Source organism: Ornithodoros turicata, chromosome 9, assembly GCF_037126465.1.
Source record: "Ornithodoros turicata isolate Travis chromosome 9, ASM3712646v1, whole genome shotgun sequence".
Lineage (NCBI taxonomy): Eukaryota > Metazoa > Arthropoda > Arachnida > Ixodida > Argasidae > Ornithodoros > Ornithodoros turicata.
The window spans coordinates 41,731,229-41,749,475 of record NC_088209.1 but is presented as its reverse complement, the minus strand read 5'-3'; the positions used below and the strand labels follow the sequence as shown (position 1 = coordinate 41,749,475).

At 45.9% G+C, this 18,247-nt stretch overlaps 1 protein-coding gene across 1 annotated transcript; it reads left to right on the top strand.

Moving 5' to 3' along the window:
• Positions 1–8,947: 8,947 nt before the first annotated feature.
• LOC135368000 (putative acid phosphatase 5) lies at positions 8,948–12,294 on the top strand. Its single transcript, XM_064601084.1, has 3 exons — positions 8,948–9,302; positions 10,683–11,090; positions 11,695–12,294. Exons 1-3 carry the CDS (start codon positions 9,015–9,017, stop codon positions 11,944–11,946), a joined length of 948 nt encoding a protein of 315 aa, XP_064457154.1. The 5' UTR covers positions 8,948–9,014; the 3' UTR covers positions 11,947–12,294.
• Positions 12,295–18,247: the final 5,953 nt, after the last annotated feature.

Below are 18,247 nucleotides of genomic sequence, written 5' to 3'. Positions count from 1 at the left end.
ACGCTGACGGTGTCGTCTGCTAAGTGTCGTCTGCTAAATGCGATATTCCGCACGGTGTGAATGCTCAACATAACACGGGACTGAACTTCGGCTTCTGTGAGCAGTGTGTTCGCTTTTTCTTCCCTCTAGAATATTCCGTGAGGATGTCGCTCGTGTGAATACACGGGATAGAGAGGAACGTGAACGTGAGAGGAAGTGAAAGTGATGGCCGTGATATCCAAGGTCGTGCTGTAGACTGAGAGGTGGTGGGTTCGGAATACTACCACCGGCTGCGCTGTCTGAGGTTTTCCCTGGGTTTTCCCAAGACTTTCCAAACCAATGTCGGCACAGTTCTCCCTGAAGTCGGCCCAGGACGCATATAACCCCCTTGTCTTCCACTCCTTCCTGCTGTCCTCTCTCCACCTGTCCACATCTGTACGCCGCTCATAGCCCCAGTTGCTTCGTGGCGCTAATACCGAATAAATACTTTACAAAAAGAACAAAACAAAACAAAAAGTCATGCACATAGACTTGTAAGTAAGATGCGCTAATGTAATACTCTTTCATTTGCAGAAGACTGGCGTTATATAGAGCGAAAATTACGGCACGCTTGTACGCGTAATTGCCTCTAGTAGGATGTTCCACTTCACGCACGACGGGGGAATCAAAATAAAGGTAACGAGGCAATAAACGATACGGCAGCCGAAGTAGCCGCCAATGCGAGCGATAGCAGCGGTACAGAAGCACGTATACCGGACGCTGAACAAGGCATTCACCTGCACCTGCCTAACGACATGCATTATGTGAGAAGACGATGATAATTAGGTGATGAAACTGGATTCTCGTAACCCAACATCTCGGAGATCTCTATCAATCCCCAAACCTTTAGCACCCATCTCGCAATGCTAATCAGCGATGGAAGACAGCGCTTGCTGATGTTGAGCTGGGAGCTGCCAACTTCTTCAGCGCTGGTGGTGGTGGTGGTGCTGATGATGAAGGAGCTCGGCGTTGTCGGCCTTACAGAGATAAGCGACGTTACGACTAACGCTCTGCGGGGAATTCGCGTCCTGGGCCGACTTCGAAGGGAACCGCGTCGACATATGTCTGACAGCGTCTCTGGAAAAGCCAGGAAAAAAACCCATGACAACATAGCCGGCACCGGGATTCGAACCCGGTTACCTCCTAGTCTTTTTCAGCGCTATTTCTGGTGCTGTATATAACTTTCTGTTGGCCAATCAAGAGGCTCCGTTTGCTATGACGTCGCTGAAACTGTGTGACTGTTCTCTTCTGGACCCTCCCGTTTCGTGGCAGCGGCGTGGCACCGAAATGACGATGCATCACGTTTACACGAGATGTCGCGAGAGCGCTGTACAGCGCGCTCCACTGTGCAAGTGAGAACACGAAGGTAGATAGGAAACAGCGCTAGGTCTTAAGTACTCTTTTATAGCGCTATGTAGCTGAGCGTCGTATATCAGACAAGGCTTTTAATTCTTCCTGAATTCTTTTACCGGCACATCAAGTCAGGGCTTGTCCGGGCAAAAATTGACGGAGTCCTATTATTCCTCAAACCTCATCCTTTAAGGTGCCACTCCGATGTACAAAAAGTGGTATACTTCCAAAACTGGTACTTCGGTTGGTGAGGCTCTCACCCTAACGGGAGGATATCACGTTCTACAAGAGCTTCTGAACCCTCCGACAAATCAAGCATTGCCTACCAGCAATTATACTCAAGCACATTATACTCAACCTCGCTGAACGGTCGACAAAGCCCGGATAATTTCCGGTAGCATTTCATCCTTCAAAGTGCCCTAATACCACTTTAAAAAGAAAAACCATCGTTCGTCAAAACTTAAAAAAAAAAAATCCATGAACTACGGAATTACCTCCACACCAAAGAGGGAACGCCAGAGAAACGGAACTGCAGATTTCTTCCAATTTTCTTCTTCATTCCACTCCATTTAGGAATGGGGGACCAAAAAAAAAAAAAAGAAGCGGAACTGCAAAAAAGTAAAGAAGAAGAAGGAATGTTCTTCTCCTTCGCCACTTCCGCACTGTTTGAGTGAGTCTCCTCTTTCGATCTGAAGAGACAACGAAAAGATTTCATTGGACGAGCGAAAGATACAAGAAGGAAGACATCACGGGAAAGGATCTCGCTGTAAATTGAATTAAGACTCCAGCTCCAATGGTTGACCGTGAGTTTTCGCAACAAACACTTCCGTGCACGATGGTACCACTAAGTGCATTCCGTCATCCAACACTGTCCGCAGTAAGCAATACCAGCGGCATTACTTTTAGCGGTTTGAACGACGTCGGTTCAAAACTGCGGAACCAACTTCCAGCTGCAATTATCTGTGTATTCACACGAGCGTCCTCACGGAAGGTTCTAGTAGAAGAAAAATCGAAAACACCGCTCACAGAGACTAAGTTCCGTCCCGTGTTATGTTGAGCATTCACACGCTGCCGAATATCGGAAGTGGCGTACTGCACGCTTAGCAGACGACACTTAGCAGACCACACCGTCAGCGTCTTTCCTGTCGTCTGCTAATGAAGATATTGTGGCTGTGTCGCAGGATGTTCCTCACGGTTAGCAGTGTACGTGAAGACTGGACGTTGAGCGCTCGCGGTCAGAAAGCTATGTCGCTTCTCGCGTCTTCCGCTTCCGCAGGGAATGTCGCTCGTACAAAATGTGTAAGGATATTCAAAAAATTGGTTAGGGCCCACCCCAGCTCAAATCCACCAGTGTAAAATATTCCTGTTTAAACGAAAATGTGAAACATTTGAAACATCATAAGGAGTGCGCATGAAACTTGGTCTCCTCGTTTCCCGAAGATCCGTGAGACTCACGAAGATGTGTGGGACTGGTAGATACGTCTTCGCTTCCGGTGGTGTTACGTCCTTAGCTACGAAGCCAGTGAGGGGCTCGGGCGTGTCATCTGCGCTTCTCGATATGAGTCACTTTCAGGGCGGTGACGGCGATGATGCGCACGCAAACGGATGAAGTGTCGAGCTGTTTCCCTTTCACCCTTTCACGGAGAACCTCAATCGGGACTTCTCCGCTTCAGCGACAACCTGCCGTGTTTTCAGTCATTCTTGTAACTCCAAGGCAGCGACGAAGGCAACGAGCAAACAGGCTCCGAAGAATAGCTAATGATGTTGTGGAAATCCTGTGCGGGACTAGCGTAGTGTATTGTGTATATACTGCGCAACATTGTTTCTGCTTCTTTATGGGTTTGTCTTTCCTTTTTCTCTCTTCCTGTCTGCCATACTATTGTATAATGTGTTGGTGTGGAGGTCGCCACCGGTATTGAAAAAGGTGGGGTGCAGACTACGGCAGGGACTGCCACGCTGGCGTTGCCTCACAGTCCCACTGTTAGAGAGTGTAAAAAACGGCGTCAATAAAATTGGACTTAGTGACTGAAACAACAACAAGAACAACAGCAAGTATAACGAAGATGAATGGGGAAATTCGCCGCCTGGGTTGTGTCCCCACACACACACAAAAAAAAAAAGAAAAAAGAAAGAAAAGAAGCAGCAGAAGGTATTACGCCACGTAATACTATTGCCCAAAGAGGTGGGAAGCCTAATGACTTTACTCAAACGACAATAAATAGATTCTGAAACAAACGCGGACTTGATTGATTACTACTGGCTTCTCCGCTCTCGTGTATCGTTTATCCGAATCCCTCGGCATCGAGAAATTTTCTCTGGAAACGGCCAGTGCCGCGAAAAAAACGGGGGGGGGGGGGGTCGATTGTAATTGAATGCAAGGAGAGACTCAACTAGACAAAAAGCGCATCTACTTAAAAAATAAAATAAAAAATGTCAGACCCATCAATACGAAGTGGCTCCAACTCTCGGAGGACGCGAACAATGCAGTTTGCAGACAAACAGGAAGACCATTGACTTTCAGCCAAAGAGTGAACTGTTTATCGCCATCTCGTCGAATTTCAATGTCACTTCTTCACACCTGACTGAGAGCATTCCGTGTATTGCGAGAGAACCTGCTCTCATGTTTCGAAAGCAGCGTATAAATCACTGAGACGAAGCCGTCGGTAACATGTCCTTCTCAATGACTCCAAATATTCTCGTGTGTCATCGATGCGGTTCAATGCTCTTCGTTCAATCGATAGCGTCATTATTTTCGTGCCGACGCTTGCGTAATAGATTGGAAACAGCGAGATGAAGAGGTTGCTTTTTGTTGTCCGCTTCAGCTAAGGCTAAAGAAATTACTTGACAGGGGATCGCCAGCGCTAGATAGAATAACAAAATTTGTCAAGAAAATAAAAACAATTAAATGGAAAAGATGCATTTTGAGGGATTCTGCACAATGCGGCCCGACGCGGTAGCTTTACGCTCTTAGAAAACAGGGTGTGTAGTACTCCTTCTTAGGAGTACACACCCTTGTCACATATATCACTCCCTTCGGAGTGTTGGATTACCCTCGTTAAGGAGACTCCTTAACGAAGGTAATGGAGGTGAGGAGACTCTCCGAAGGGAATGATTTAAGTGGCAAGGGCATACTCCCCAAAAAGGAGTTAGAACACACCTTACTTTTTTTTAAAGGAGTGTAGAGGACCATTTTATGATCGTTAGTTTCGAGCTCCCGCGTTCGGGTCGGTAGTATTGTAACTTCTTTCTTCGTCTCTTCTACCCTCTCCACTTACGCACTGATCTACGCAGCTGTTGACGTTGATGGGCTCTACAATAAAGCTGTCGCTTTAAAGGTACCATAAACCAGCAGACAGGCAGTTTATATTGACGGCGCAGTTTAACAGCTTGTTGCTCGTAAACCCAGCGAAAAAAAAGTTACAAATGCGACAGAGAGCACTTAATATTTTTAATTTGCTAGGAAAATTTAAGTAAAAACGGCTAGGGCCACGTCTGGTGGGAAATAATAATTCGGAAAATAACATAAAATAATAATATAATATAATAATTATTAACTTATTAATATTAATTATTATTAATAATAATGATTATTAGTATATAATAATATAAGATAATTCGCTGAATTCGTCAAGCAACAGTGATCTATGTTCCCAACTGACTTGCTGGAACTGATGGCTACGTAGCCGACAGATAGCCAACTTCTTTCGTTTCAGACCCAGTGTTATCCGCACGCAATGTAGTTTTCCACCGTACTGATTTTAACTTTCTAAAAGCTCACGCTATTGAATTGATAAGCATTACCTGTAATAAGTGGGGCAATCAGATTTCTGGTACACAACGGAGCCCGGATAACTTTTAGTCCAATGCATTTTGTCATGACTGTATTTGCTTGCTCAAATTGCTTGTATTTCACGTAGTTTCTCTTGTTTGCTTGTACTTCACGTAGTTATATGGACTCTTTTATGTCATCCACATGTGCATTTCTCTCCCTTATGTAATGCCTTTGTGCCCTTAAGGTATTAAAATGAAGTGCCTTTGCCTGTGCGTTGTATGCTTGGAAACGGCATTATTTGTGCCGATTAAACGATAGGCAAAGCACGCATTGTTGTTGTGGGTGGTGCTAATGAAAGCGCCGTTGTCGGCCTCACAGAGGTGGCCAACGTCGCACGACTAACGTTCTTGGGGGAATGTGCGTCCTGGGCCGACTTCTAAAGGAATTGTGCCGACATATGTCTGACAGCGTCTGAGGAAGACCCAGGAAGAACCACAGCCAGCACCGGGATTCGAACCCGGGCACCTCAATCAAACGAAGAGCGTAGCCACGCCTCCTGGATTAAAGAAGACCTCCTCGATGTCCTCTCTCCCACTTTCGTTAAGTGGACGCACAAAGGCGCGACGACGTCTTCAGCATTAAGTCAATCGCGGCAGACTCGCCTTCATTGAGTTGTTCTGTTCCCTTTGTACTTTCTGTCCCTCATCTAAGATTAACAAAGAAAGAGGTCAACGCCTTTCATCTTTCACACACATATTCGTTCACTCTAATCATTGTCCTATCTATTTCTCTCTCTATCATTGGCTCTGAGAAGAAAAGCTTTCTGAACATCTACCATACAGAAAAGAAACACGTCCACTTCGAAAAGTCCAGTCGCCTGATTACCGCCACGCCCTCGCAGACGTTCCTTTAATTTTCATTTTCATTTCATGTTTTTTTCTCCCTAACTTGCTGTCTCATGGTGGGGTTCATTATGCGTCATTTGAATCTGAAAGTCTGGTCTTGTGCGGTATATGTAATGTACAACGGCGTCGTTGAGACTCGGCTATATTTTGAGGGAGTCTAAGAGCAGAAATTAATAATAATCTTTGTTTTCATATAACAAGCAAATTAGTAGCATTCAACGTACAAGTTCCTAAAAGTTGCATCTATACAGGGTGAATTTAGCAAAGGTGACACATTTTGATCGCGTCGTAAAAAATTGAAAATGATGTTTCAGGCGCTTCAAACTTCGCAGGCTGATTGTCATTTGCGTGAAGTTTTATCCATATCTTTTTTTTTTTTTTCAGAAGTTGTCGCTCGGTCGAAAGAAAGTTAGAGGCAAAGCAAATTCTCACCTCATGCATTTCCAATGGCTAATATACCGCCCGCAAACCGCCATTTTGTTCCTTTGTCTGCTTCACATTCACATCACCGCGCATAGGTGGCGCTGCCTCGAAAATCCTGCACCTGATTGGCTGTTCCATAGATTTTGGTTTTGCTTCGTCTCTAAGCAGCGTCCTGGGCCGACTTCTAGGGGAACTGTGCCGACATATGTCTGAAAGCGTCTGAGGAAAACCCAGGAAAAACCCCAGACAGCACAGCCGGCACCGGGATTCGAACCCGGGTACCTCCCAGTCTCGACGCACATTTCCCCAGGGCGTCAGTCGTGACGTTGCCCACATACGTGAGGCCGACAACGGCAAGCCCTTTCACCATCACCAACCAACCAACCATCTCTAAGCAGCGCCACCTATACGTGGTGGTGTGAACGTGAAGCAGACAAAGGAACAAAATGGCGGTTCGCGGGTGGTATATTGGCCATTGGAAATGCATGGGGATAAGAAACTAAGAATTTGCTTTGCTTCTAACTTTTTTTCTACAAAGTTGTAGCATTTGAAAAAAAAAGAAGAAAAAAGAAAATAACTGTAAAACTTCGTGCGAATGGCTATCAATGTGTAATGTTTGAAGCGCCAGAGACGTTATCTTGTATTTTTACGACTGATGGATCGAAATGTGTAACCTTTGCTAAATTCACCCTGTAAACGTGCAAAGTGGCGACGAAACTCCCCATTCATGATCTCACAATAAAGTTGACGATAAAGTTTAGATAAAGACGAGTCGCGTTAAAGTTGCTTTCGATATGGGCACTCTCGTGTCTTTCGTTTCCGTTTTGATCATTCAGCCTGAGTTGACCACTACCGGGCCGACCATTACTGCGTCGCTCACGATGCTTCTTCTTCCTCCCATATGGAGAACGGCCATTAGCCACAAGCGAGGTTGAACTAGTTGAACAATGGAACTATGGCGGGCTAGAAGGGCCTTCTAGTCCGCCATAATGGAACTAATGCCTTTTCCGTCGCGCAAAATCATCATCATCATCGTCGTCGGCGTCTACGTCATGAGCAAAACAACCGCCGTGCAGAGCATCCATTAGCGGGCAATCTTACACTGCCCGTTTCATGCAGCCCAAGCCGAAAATCCTTGTCTTGCGAGATTCACGGCAGCATGCACCTAACTCTCAAAACGAACCACAACCACGCGATGCCTTCCACGTGGGGGCCTTTCACGTTGTTAATCCTCATCATACTTTCTAATGGACCTTTTCTGAGTACTATGAGGACGCGCACGCGCTGCCACCTGCTGCCGCGGCCGCCATATTAAATAAGGGAGAAGAATAGGCATTCCTTAGGCATCCAGTGAAGAGACGGTCTGTACATCTCCCTCAATTAGGACGTGGACATCCGTGCATGTGCTTTCTGTCTGTCTCTCAGCTCTCGTGGCTTAGTGGCTCTGGTGATGGTGTTCAACACCGAGACTGGGAGGGAAATAGCACACCACCTCTCTCACTCACTCTCTCTTCTACTTTACCACGCGACGTGCTATAGTTCATGAGCACGCAGAAATGGACCTTTTTCATATTCGCGTCGCCCCTGGCGGCGGAATGTCGAACGTCGTATCTTTCCCCCCAATAATGGTGACGCTTTAAGAACTGGCACGTACGTTGCGTGGGAAAGTAGCCAGACAAGATTAGAAGAAGAATGCGGAAAGAGTGAAAGCGCATTGTACTCGTTACCAGACCTCAAACGTCCGTGTAACCTTGAAACCGATTATCTCCCCACAATGAACATGACAGTCGCCCGCAGGTGGGTTTATGGCGATGTTTTCCGCTCAAAGATGGCGGACTCAAGGGCTGGGCATGCGCATACGCGTTGTCGGAAATGGTCCATTGCCAGATTAGGCTATGTCTAGCCAACTTGGGCTGCTTTCAGTTTTGATAGCAGCTCATTATATCACTGAAAGAAAGCATTATGTTGTCACCGTCAGAAATAATGCCATTTACCTTGGCACGCGTCATTATTTTGTCATTCTGCCGCTAGGGGCGATGTGGGAGAAGGTCCATTCAATGAAGCCACACGTCTCCTGTTTCATGCATTGTGAGTTGGATGGCGTAGGAAGAATGCTTGAACACTATACAGTCTTCTCGCTTGAACAATGCTGCTCTGGATACCAATCTTGGTATTTAATGGTCATTTAATAAGTTGGGCGCGTTCCAAAATCCTGTCATTGCATCCCACCGTGCTGCAGACGGGGATTTATAAAGAAAAGACATTAGCAGACGTCTTGTTTTTAACCCGTGTTAGCACGACGAAGCAACCCTGGGTATACTGTATACCCTTATAGTTGTGACTGCATAGGGCAGAGAGGGTATTATGTGTCCTGGACTGACTTCAGGAGCAGCTGCGACGGCAACTGTCTGGAAAGTCTGCCGCAAGATCGACCCACAGAAGAAGTAGCTGAAACGACCACAACGACGAAGACGATCACGTGACATTAGCCAATTCACCAACGGAGATAGCGCACGAAAGCAAGATCATCATCATCAGTATCAAATATGGCCAAAGAATCAACGTCCTACAAGCCGTCTCCCAACAGTCGCTCCCTGGAATACGTGTTCGTGGTTAGCCGACATGGTCAGCGTACACCAGCCAGTCGCTGCACACGCCTACCGGATACCACTGACCTTGGACAATTAACTCCGGCCGGCCGCGAGCAGACAGCTGCCCTAGGCCGGTTCCTCAAGGCTCGCTATGGCTCGCTGCTGAGTGGCCAACCGGGAGAAGTGCTTGCCACGCACAATAAGTACCAACGGACGCGAGACAGCGTGGTATCAACATTAGAGGTGCGTTGAGGTACCTCCACATCAGAGGCACACTGTAAACTGAAAAACACCCTTATGGGTGTAAATCGCTTGTCCTATAATTGACTCCTCTTTTTACACCGTATGGTCTGGAACACCCTTTTTAGAGGGTGTATCCCGTGCAAAACGCCCTTTGAAAGGGTGCTTTTCCTTGAAAATGCCGTCTTTTGCACCCCTTGTACACCTTTTTTAGGAGGGTGTTTAACGATCTTACACCCTCTTAAAGGGATGTTTAAAGGGTGCAAGAGAGGGCATTTCAAAGAAAAGCGCCCTTTCCAGGGGTGATTTACACGGAATACACCCTCTAAAAAGGGTGTTCCAGACCATGTACGGTGTAAAAAGAGGAGTCAGTTATAGGACAAGCCATTTACACCCATAAGGGTGTTTTCCAGTTTACAGTGCAGGACAATGCGCACTCCTTTTCAACAATAGAAATCGTTAGGAAGTATCTCTCTCTCCGGCCTCAGGGTTCCCTAGAGCCTAGTGAGCCTTCAAGGCGTACACTCCTTCCGCCGTATTATCGCTCGGCCCTCCGGAGTGCAAAGAGCGTGTCGATGGGTGCTCTCTTTGATTCTTGAAGCGCACTAGACCGCGATGCCTTTTACGTTCCGTCAACTGTCGTTCAGCTTGTGGATTACATCGTTAAGAGAAGACAATCAGATTGTACAACGGAGGCAGTTGAAGCAACAGGAAAGGGCCCGTTGAAGTGCACTTGGCTTCATGGGCCCCCATCAGGGCCGAGCGTGAATATAGGGGTTAAAAGGTTGTGCCTTCAATAGCTACTTTGCCTTCAAGTTGAGAGTCAATGTTAGAGTGACACCACATCGCTGATCCACTCCCCTGTTGTTTGAATTGAGAATTACATTTCTGGCGGAAATGGGGCTAGCAATGCTCAACGTCTTGTTATAACAACCATTTGTGGTTTTATGTCCAACGTCCATGACTGTGGGCGACGCGTCTGACCAGTTTCCACGTTCGAACCGGCAACCTTGGGAGTAGTAAGCAGAGGCTCGGCCCCTCGATTGAGGCGCCGTGGCAGAGGTATCCCCAAGAGACAAATGAATGTCGGTCACAAATTGAACGTCTTAGAAAAAGCAAAAAAGAAAAAGAAAAACAACAGCAACAATCTTTTGCCCTACCTTCCGATATACCTTTGAATGCTCATTACATTATCACGTACAAATGCCCTCTACTGTCTTATCGTTATCAACTGATGACGCTGGCATGTTTTGCTAACAGTAACAAGACGTAATCAACAAACCCAAACAAGACCGAACCCAAAAGACCCGTGCGCCGTGTCACTGTGTCACTGCTCAATCAAAAGTGAAAACAATCTGATAAGGTAGCATTCTTATCTTTCAGGCTCTAGGAACAGCACCCACAACTCCCGTTCCGGACAACACTCGATACGACTTGGTGGTCGACAAATCGATCGCCGATAATTACGAGAAGATAATGAACACCCCGTCCACAGGGCACTTCAAGAACCTCCGGGAGGTCGTGGACTTTGTGGCTACTGAGTCTGGATCACCGGTCGAGCCCAAAAAGGTGAAGCTGCTTTGCCTGGACAGTCTCATGACCTGCGTGGCTAATGGGAACCCTATCCCTGACTGGGCAAAACCTTACTGGGATGAACTGCTTTCGGCTAGTCACGTTGTCTTCACCATGTCCCTCATCGGTGCTGAAAGGCGCATGGCGACGTGTATCATAAAAGTCATGTTGGAAACCTTGTCCGACAAGTACGACAAAGGTTTGGCCAAGAAGGACAAGGTATGTTATTTGCAGGGTGAATACATATCAGAATTATTTCTGGTCCAGCTTTCTCAAGTTCACTTAGCGCCAAGAGGCGCACGATGACTGGCCTCGCACTTGGAACTGTAGTAGACCTCTGGCAAAGCAAGAAAACGAACGCGACAAACCTTTAACCAGATAGAGGTTCTTTCTTACATCAAACGTCAGTGTGGAACATTGTCATTGTTGAGCTTATAGACGCATATCAGATGAGATGAATCAGATCATTGCCAGGGTTCAGCCTCTGCGCGCATCCCGGACCGAAATCGAAACTGAAACCGAAACTGAAAATGAAACCAAAACGAAAACACAGTTATTCCATGGCTCCTCCTGATGTCGCCCAACCATAAGCGAATCAGTTATTTTTTTTCTTTTTTAAGTCTTGTATCCAAGGTTACGGCGCTGTCTTGTATGAGAATATACACACAACCAGTGTATACGGCTCTGCGCTATAGATTCACACGTGCATGTATATGTGTTTTCGCAGTTGTCGTGATCCATACCGCTATTGCTAAATACACCGGCCACATGAATGTGCGTAACGCATTTTGCGCAGTAAAGCATTTTTTTTTTTTCATTGCAGATGCATTTGTTCTCTATGTCAGACCTCAACCTGTACTCGATTGTAAAGCTGCTCAACCCACAGTACGATCGCAAACCTGATTTCTGCTTCTCGTTAATGGTGGAAATATTCACCGAAGGCGGTTATCCCATGGCAGAGGTCTTCTTCGTCGAAAACTTGGACCCGAAGCCGCTTCGTCTAGAGAAACTACGTAACCCTTGCGTGCTGGCAGATTTCGTCACAGAATTGCGCCGGCTGCAGAGGATCGATTAGGAGATCATCGCTGATAATCTTTCCGCGTTCTACATACATTAGTGAGTTTTATTATATCGTACGCTGTCGCCTTTGTGCACGCAAGAGACAGCGTTGGTAGTTTGTTCGCACGCGCAAAACATGATCAGAGTTTTGCGCGTTGCGCAAAAACCACCACGCTACCTCTTACGTACGCTAAGGCGACAGCGTACAATATACTCAACTCACTATTGCCTGTATTTGCTTTACGCAGCCTCGCTGTCTGAAAGGAACGCCTAGTAGAAATTAAGAATGCCCGCTATCTCAGCACATGCGCTGTTGGATGCCGCCATGCTTACGATGAAACAGAATGCCATTAAATTGATATCCTAGTAACGGGGCTGTTAATTATTAATAATAATAAGCCCTGTCGTCAACGGTTCTTCTATGGATTAGTTCTGCCGACCTGCACTAAACTCTCAACGCACGGCTCATCGTATTTGGCGTCCCCTTGCAGAAGACGACGCTCCTACGTAACTTGTACCCTGCCAGTTGCAGGTGTCGTCGACGAGGAGTGAACCCACAGCCTTCGGGACAGTTGGAACAGTCTCGTTAGGCTTCTGGCAGAATTTAGAGCGCTATTGGCACAAGTCAGCACTGTGTTGGCATTACGCGAGTCTCTTCAGGAGATTGTTAGGCATCTATAGCTTCCCGTTTTCATTGAACGTTTGACCTGTTTCACAATGTGTATGTTCCTTCCCCCCAACCCCACCCCTTTTTCCAGGTATATGTGTACAGCCCCCCCCCCCCCCCCCCCCCCCCAAAGAAAAAAAGGACATATACAACAAGTTACGTTAAACAAGAGAGAAACTGATGTTCTGAGGCTGGAACAACATAGAAGGGACAGATACAAACAAAGCCTCAAATTGCCTAAGAAATCAATTCTTAGGCAATTTGAGGCTTTGTTTGTATCTGTCCCTTCTATGTTGTTCCAGCCTCAGAACATCAGTTTCTCTTTTGTTCAACAGGTGCCTCTTGCGTCGATTTCCGTCGTATGAATGTGTGTATGAGTGAGCAAAAAAATGTAAGAGTGAAAGGCGGGTGAGTGAGAGTGAGTGGCTGGTTTGTCGTTCCTTCAGATGACGCACCCCGAAAGTCGCTGGAGAGGCGTGTTAGCTTAGCTCAATTGGTAGATCCCTGGACCGGTAATCCAGAAGATGTGGGTTCGATCCCTACAGCTGGCTAACCTTTTCCGTGACTTTCATCTTCCATCTTTCAAGTTACGTTAAGCTTCCTAGACTCATAAGTTATGCTTTTATGAAGATATATACGCTTTCAAGAAGGCACGCGTTCATTTCGCAACTCACAATTCCCTTGAGCTACACTACTACTTAGCACTTTGCGATACGGAATGCCATTATAGAGTTTCAGTGTGCACACAAGTGTACACAAAAGCGTTGCGCACACATAAGACATAAACAGAGGTTTGCGCATTGCGCTGAACCACCACGCTATCCATACGCAGAGGCGACCAGCGTACGATATACTAAAACTCACTAAGTCCTTTCATGAGCACGGCGGACCACTTGCGTGCCACTCTCGTGGCAACGCGAGACCGCGAGACGTGGTTTGTCTTTTTGTTTTACTCGCCAGATTGTGCCATAATGTCGTGCGTAACGTTCGCGTACGATGTACTAAAACTGTGCTTGTGTGGACAGAGCAAAGTGCACACCCGTACGTGCACAAGAACCGACGACGCTATACTAAAGCACTTCCACAACTTAAAAACCCGAGACTGGGGGACAAAAAAAGCGACAACACAGACCAGGTATCGACTCTCTCTGTTGTCGTTTTTTGTCCCCCGGTCTCGGGTTTTTAAGTTATGGATCTGTACCACCAGCTCGCTCTCTACCTCTCAATCCTCTCGCAAAAACACATATATTACCGTACACCACAAAAATAAGCAACCCTGAAAGCCTCGTCGCGTTATTTAGGAGACAGCCGGGCCATCGCAGTAGTAGAGATTATCCGTTGAAAGCATCGTGTCGAGCAGAGCTTACGAAGCAGTGGAACGTGCTTAGTGAGATTTTACTTCCAATCTCGAAACCGCACGCATAATGTAAAGAACCTCGCAAACAATTCGTTCGTTCTTTACCAAACAACGTTCTTAGAGTATATCGCATTAAGCGGAAGTCGGCTTATATTCTTTCCTGTAAACGCATTACCTATTCACTGCGACGTTAACGAAATTTGCATATTGTGTATACGTGCAAAGCTACCCAAGAAGACCCAAAAGATAACAATCATCATTCGCCGTAATCTCTCCGGAGTGCACTTCAGTGGAATGAGGTCTGGAAATTTCAACTGAGGGAGGGGGATTCAGATTCGGTTACGAATGCTTATCGGGGACCTAAGCATGCACTTGACTCATGTAATACCGCAGTAATGCATTGCAAAGCGAACTGTAATTTAGTAAGCCGAGCCGTGTCGAGCCAAGTACGTTATGCTGGCACGGGTACATAGGCGGGAATATTCGGAAACGAAGTCAAAGTGAGCGGCAACGAAAGAAAGAAAATTGCGCACAGTGTTTTCTTTTCCAGTTTGCTATGCCGGAAAGCTGCTTATCTTATATGTTTGTCAACATTTGGTTGAAAAACAAACAAAAACAAACTGCTTTCTTCTTTCGTCAACTGAAACGATTATGGGGGCAGGAACAGTACGTGTAACTGGATTACGCAACCTCCTGTGTACACGGCGAGATGAAAATTGAATTTCGACCTTAACCGGCTCGGTACGGCCGAGACATGAAACGTAGAGACTTTTAGTGAACCGTATACGCTATCGGCGGACGAGTGGAGGGGACGAGGGGGGGGGGGAGACCCCCCTCCTCTGTGAAACTTCCTGAGACCGTCCGCTTTGCAGAAAAATGTCAGGCGAGCTTCCATTATCGCTAAAAATGTGATTCTAGCCCGCTCTGCCTCTTTCAAAGTACAGAATATAACAATGGATGAAAGGTTTCTGCGCGAGAGTATCGTTAAAGTGCGCTGCTTAAAAAAAGAAGAAAAAAAAAGGAAGAAGAAGCTATTTATCACCCAACTTGCGGTTAGGAAAGGAAAGAGATATTTCTCCGTGACAAATGATTGTTCTCGGCGCACCAAGCACTGGGCTGACGTGACAGATAGGTCAGACCCTTTAGTCAGGAGAGTGCGAGAAACTCCGGGGATTTGAAACATTTTGACACTTTGTTCTTCAGTTAGCATCAGTCCTCGCAGTTGAATTGCGCGTATGTGGCTTTTGTAGATCTTTTTTGAGTACTCTGGAGTCTGGAGTTCCACAGGCAGGAAGGGTGGGAGCTGTCACAGCTAGTTGCCACCGTGTATATTAATACCAGAACTGTTTTTTCTGGGGTTTCGTAACATCCTTGGGGGGTGGGGGGTGGGGGTGGCACGTCACACTTGGCAATGGCAAGAGCGAAGTGCGCTTTTAATGGACGATTTTACAGAGATGCGCACGGCGCAAAGCAGCATGGGAACCTTGAGGGACACTGCTCGCTTCGTCTGCATAGGTTATGGTTTATCACGGCTGACGCTGCTGATGCTGCGCACACCTGGAATGTTGTTGTTCTTCTTCTACCTCCACCTCTGGCCGTCTCGTAATGCTCCAAGGCACTTTAAGTTCACATGATACCTTGCGTGCCACAGGTGGCGCTTGCGATCCCAATGAAGGCCTCTGAGGGATCTCAGGCGTTTGCTAGTTTGTGGTCTATTTTTGAAGCGTGATGTGGGCAAAAGCTAACGCTTGTCCCATCCTACAGTTGGCGATACAAGGTCTATTGATATGCCTACGATTCTTGAGCACGTGCAAGACATGTACCAGGCAATGACTAACGCCATGTGTGTTTCGCCAAATAAACACGAAAGAGCGTTGCGAATTCTTCGTTCATAGAGATCCCGGCTGTCTTTCACTTCCTGAAATCCCGTGACATTTTCGAGACCTATTGTCGCGACACAGCGAGCAGCGTAACAATTAGAGTTATTTCATTTTTCTAGCGCACATTTTAAACTGCAATTCTTCGTCGTTAGCTGCCTCATCAGCAGTCCAAGAAACTACGCGTCTTATTTCATTCTTTACGGAGTGCCGGTGAGCAGATGTTGTTGACTTCTGTGACAGGCCCCGGGGATCCCTCCGTTGCTTTCATCGTTCGAGCAGTATCGGCGTCACCGAACTGCCCTTACCAGTATATTGGCGCGCACGTGAACAACAGCGCAAAGAAGGAAAAAGCAAATATTTTCGAAAACCAGCCATTTCCTCAACATTAAGCTGTCTGAGGCATTCGCTTCCCGCTGTTTGGCAAGTTTTAAAACTTAAGTGATTTGGTTTGTTGTGTATTGTTGTGTTTAGTTTAAGTGGTTTAGTTTCCGAAGTCGGAACACGAATCGTTGTTTCGTATTTGGTGACGGTATGAGCAAGATATTATACAATATTATACCAGTATTAATAAACACATAAATAATATATTTAAATATCAATTCATTAACATAGTAATTTCTTGATATAACAATATAGCCTCCAAAAAGTTACGTGAATAGAAAATGACTGATGTACTACGTCTTATTATCATCTCCATTAAGTTAAGCCCTCAAAGAAGGCCCTTTAAATAAATAAACGAAATGAAACGTCAAAAAGGACATAGAGACAACGGACCTCATAATTTGTGTCTTCCAATAATTGTCACCAACCAACCTTTCACCAATTGTCACCTTTGACCAACATTTTCATTTGCGTTGAATTTACTTGCCTTCCTCGCCTTGTAAGAGCTGTCCTCCATCCACCTTCACTTACAATGTTGTTATTAGCATAAGTATGCTAATATGAAGGGAATCACGCTCCCCTTTCGAGTGGGTATATCCCGCAATGTCGCAAGGTCCTTGACACTGAAACACAAACAAAGGAAACACTCAAACGATATGTCTATCTATATATATATATAAAAGAACAGTCACAAAGTCACACTGCTATCCAGCTGCTGCTAGACGCTAACTGCAGATGAAAGGGTCAAAATGTTTGAAATCCCAGGAGTTTCCCGATTGGTCTTGGGTAGATATGAGAACCGTGACCTATCTGTCACATCAGCCAGTTTTGGCGTTCCCGAGGACAATCATTTATCACGACGAACTGAATCTTTTCATTTGTATTTATTTTGCAAACCGCAGCAGGGTGATAGAAGAAGCCAAGCTGGTGTACCGTAGAAGAAGAGCACTTGCGTCCAACTTTAATGAAACCCTTGCGCCGTAATAACATTTGCCTTCTATTGTTACGCTCTCCATTTTGAAAGAGACAAAGAGTACTAAATAATACAGTACGAAGAGATGTACTGTACGATGTAATGTACGAAGGGATGGATTAGTGTGGATGTATAATAATGATAAGAAGAGACATAAATCTATACTGATAACTTCGAAACTTCGAAAGAACAGTTGCTGCTTATCGTGGTTACGGCGGTTTAAAAATAACTAACCAACTCTGTTACCATGTTCACAAGCTTGCTGTAATTGTACGTCAGCTACTTTTAAAAGTAACTTCCACATCAGTGATCTAGTCACTGTTTTTGTCTCCATAATGGTTTGTTAACAAAAGGAGGTATATAGTTCAAGCATACTGCGGGAAACAAGACGTAATGAGCCTGACAGCTTACTCAGTTAAATAAAATCCTTTTCTATTTCGTCTTCCAGTTTGACTTGGTTCCTAAAGCCCGATGGCATAACAGGCTTAGCTTGACTTGTCTCGACTTACTAAATTACGGCTAGGTTTACATCACTGCTACACTACATAAAACAACTGCACGCTTCCTCATTAAGTGTTCGTAATTTAATCTGAACTCATCTTGAGTCGAAGTTTCCTAACTTCGTTCAAACGGGGTGCACTCGAGAAAGATTCGAGCGGATGATGATTAGAGTATCGCTCGTGTTGTAGCCTTGCGCACGTACTCTGTATGCAAATGTCGTTTCGGGGGGCTTTTTCATAAAAAAGCTATTAGAGCAGCTTAGATGTCGTCTTTGCAGTTGAGTTATACGGCCGGAAGCATATAACTACCAAGATGACTAATAAACAAATATTCATTAATTAGCTCCTTAATTTGGAGATTTCGGGCAAAAGCCATATCGTGTTAAAAGAAAAAAAAATCCTGAAACGTGTGCGCGTGCGGCGAAATATCCATAGCCAAATTTTGATATGCGAGTGGGCCGAAACCGAAACCGAAACCGCGGCGACCGGGAGCGCAGGGAGCACAGCGCTCATTCCACGTCAGAGGGTCACGTGCTCTCGAGCGATGGAGATGATAGGA

What these genes read in the sequence shown, in the direction of transcription:
- LOC135368000 (XM_064601084.1), top strand. Translation starts at nt 9,015, where the DNA reads ATGGCCAAAGAATCAACGTCCTACAAGCCGTCTCCCAACAGTCGCTCC. An exon ending in GCGTGGTATCAACATTAGAG is followed by an intron (nt 9,303 to 10,682) that starts GTGCGTTGAGGT and finishes CTTATCTTTCAG; the next exon opens with GCTCTAGGAACAGCACCCAC. An exon ending in GTTTGGCCAAGAAGGACAAG is followed by an intron (nt 11,091 to 11,694) that starts GTATGTTATTTG and finishes TTTTCATTGCAG; the next exon opens with ATGCATTTGTTCTCTATGTC.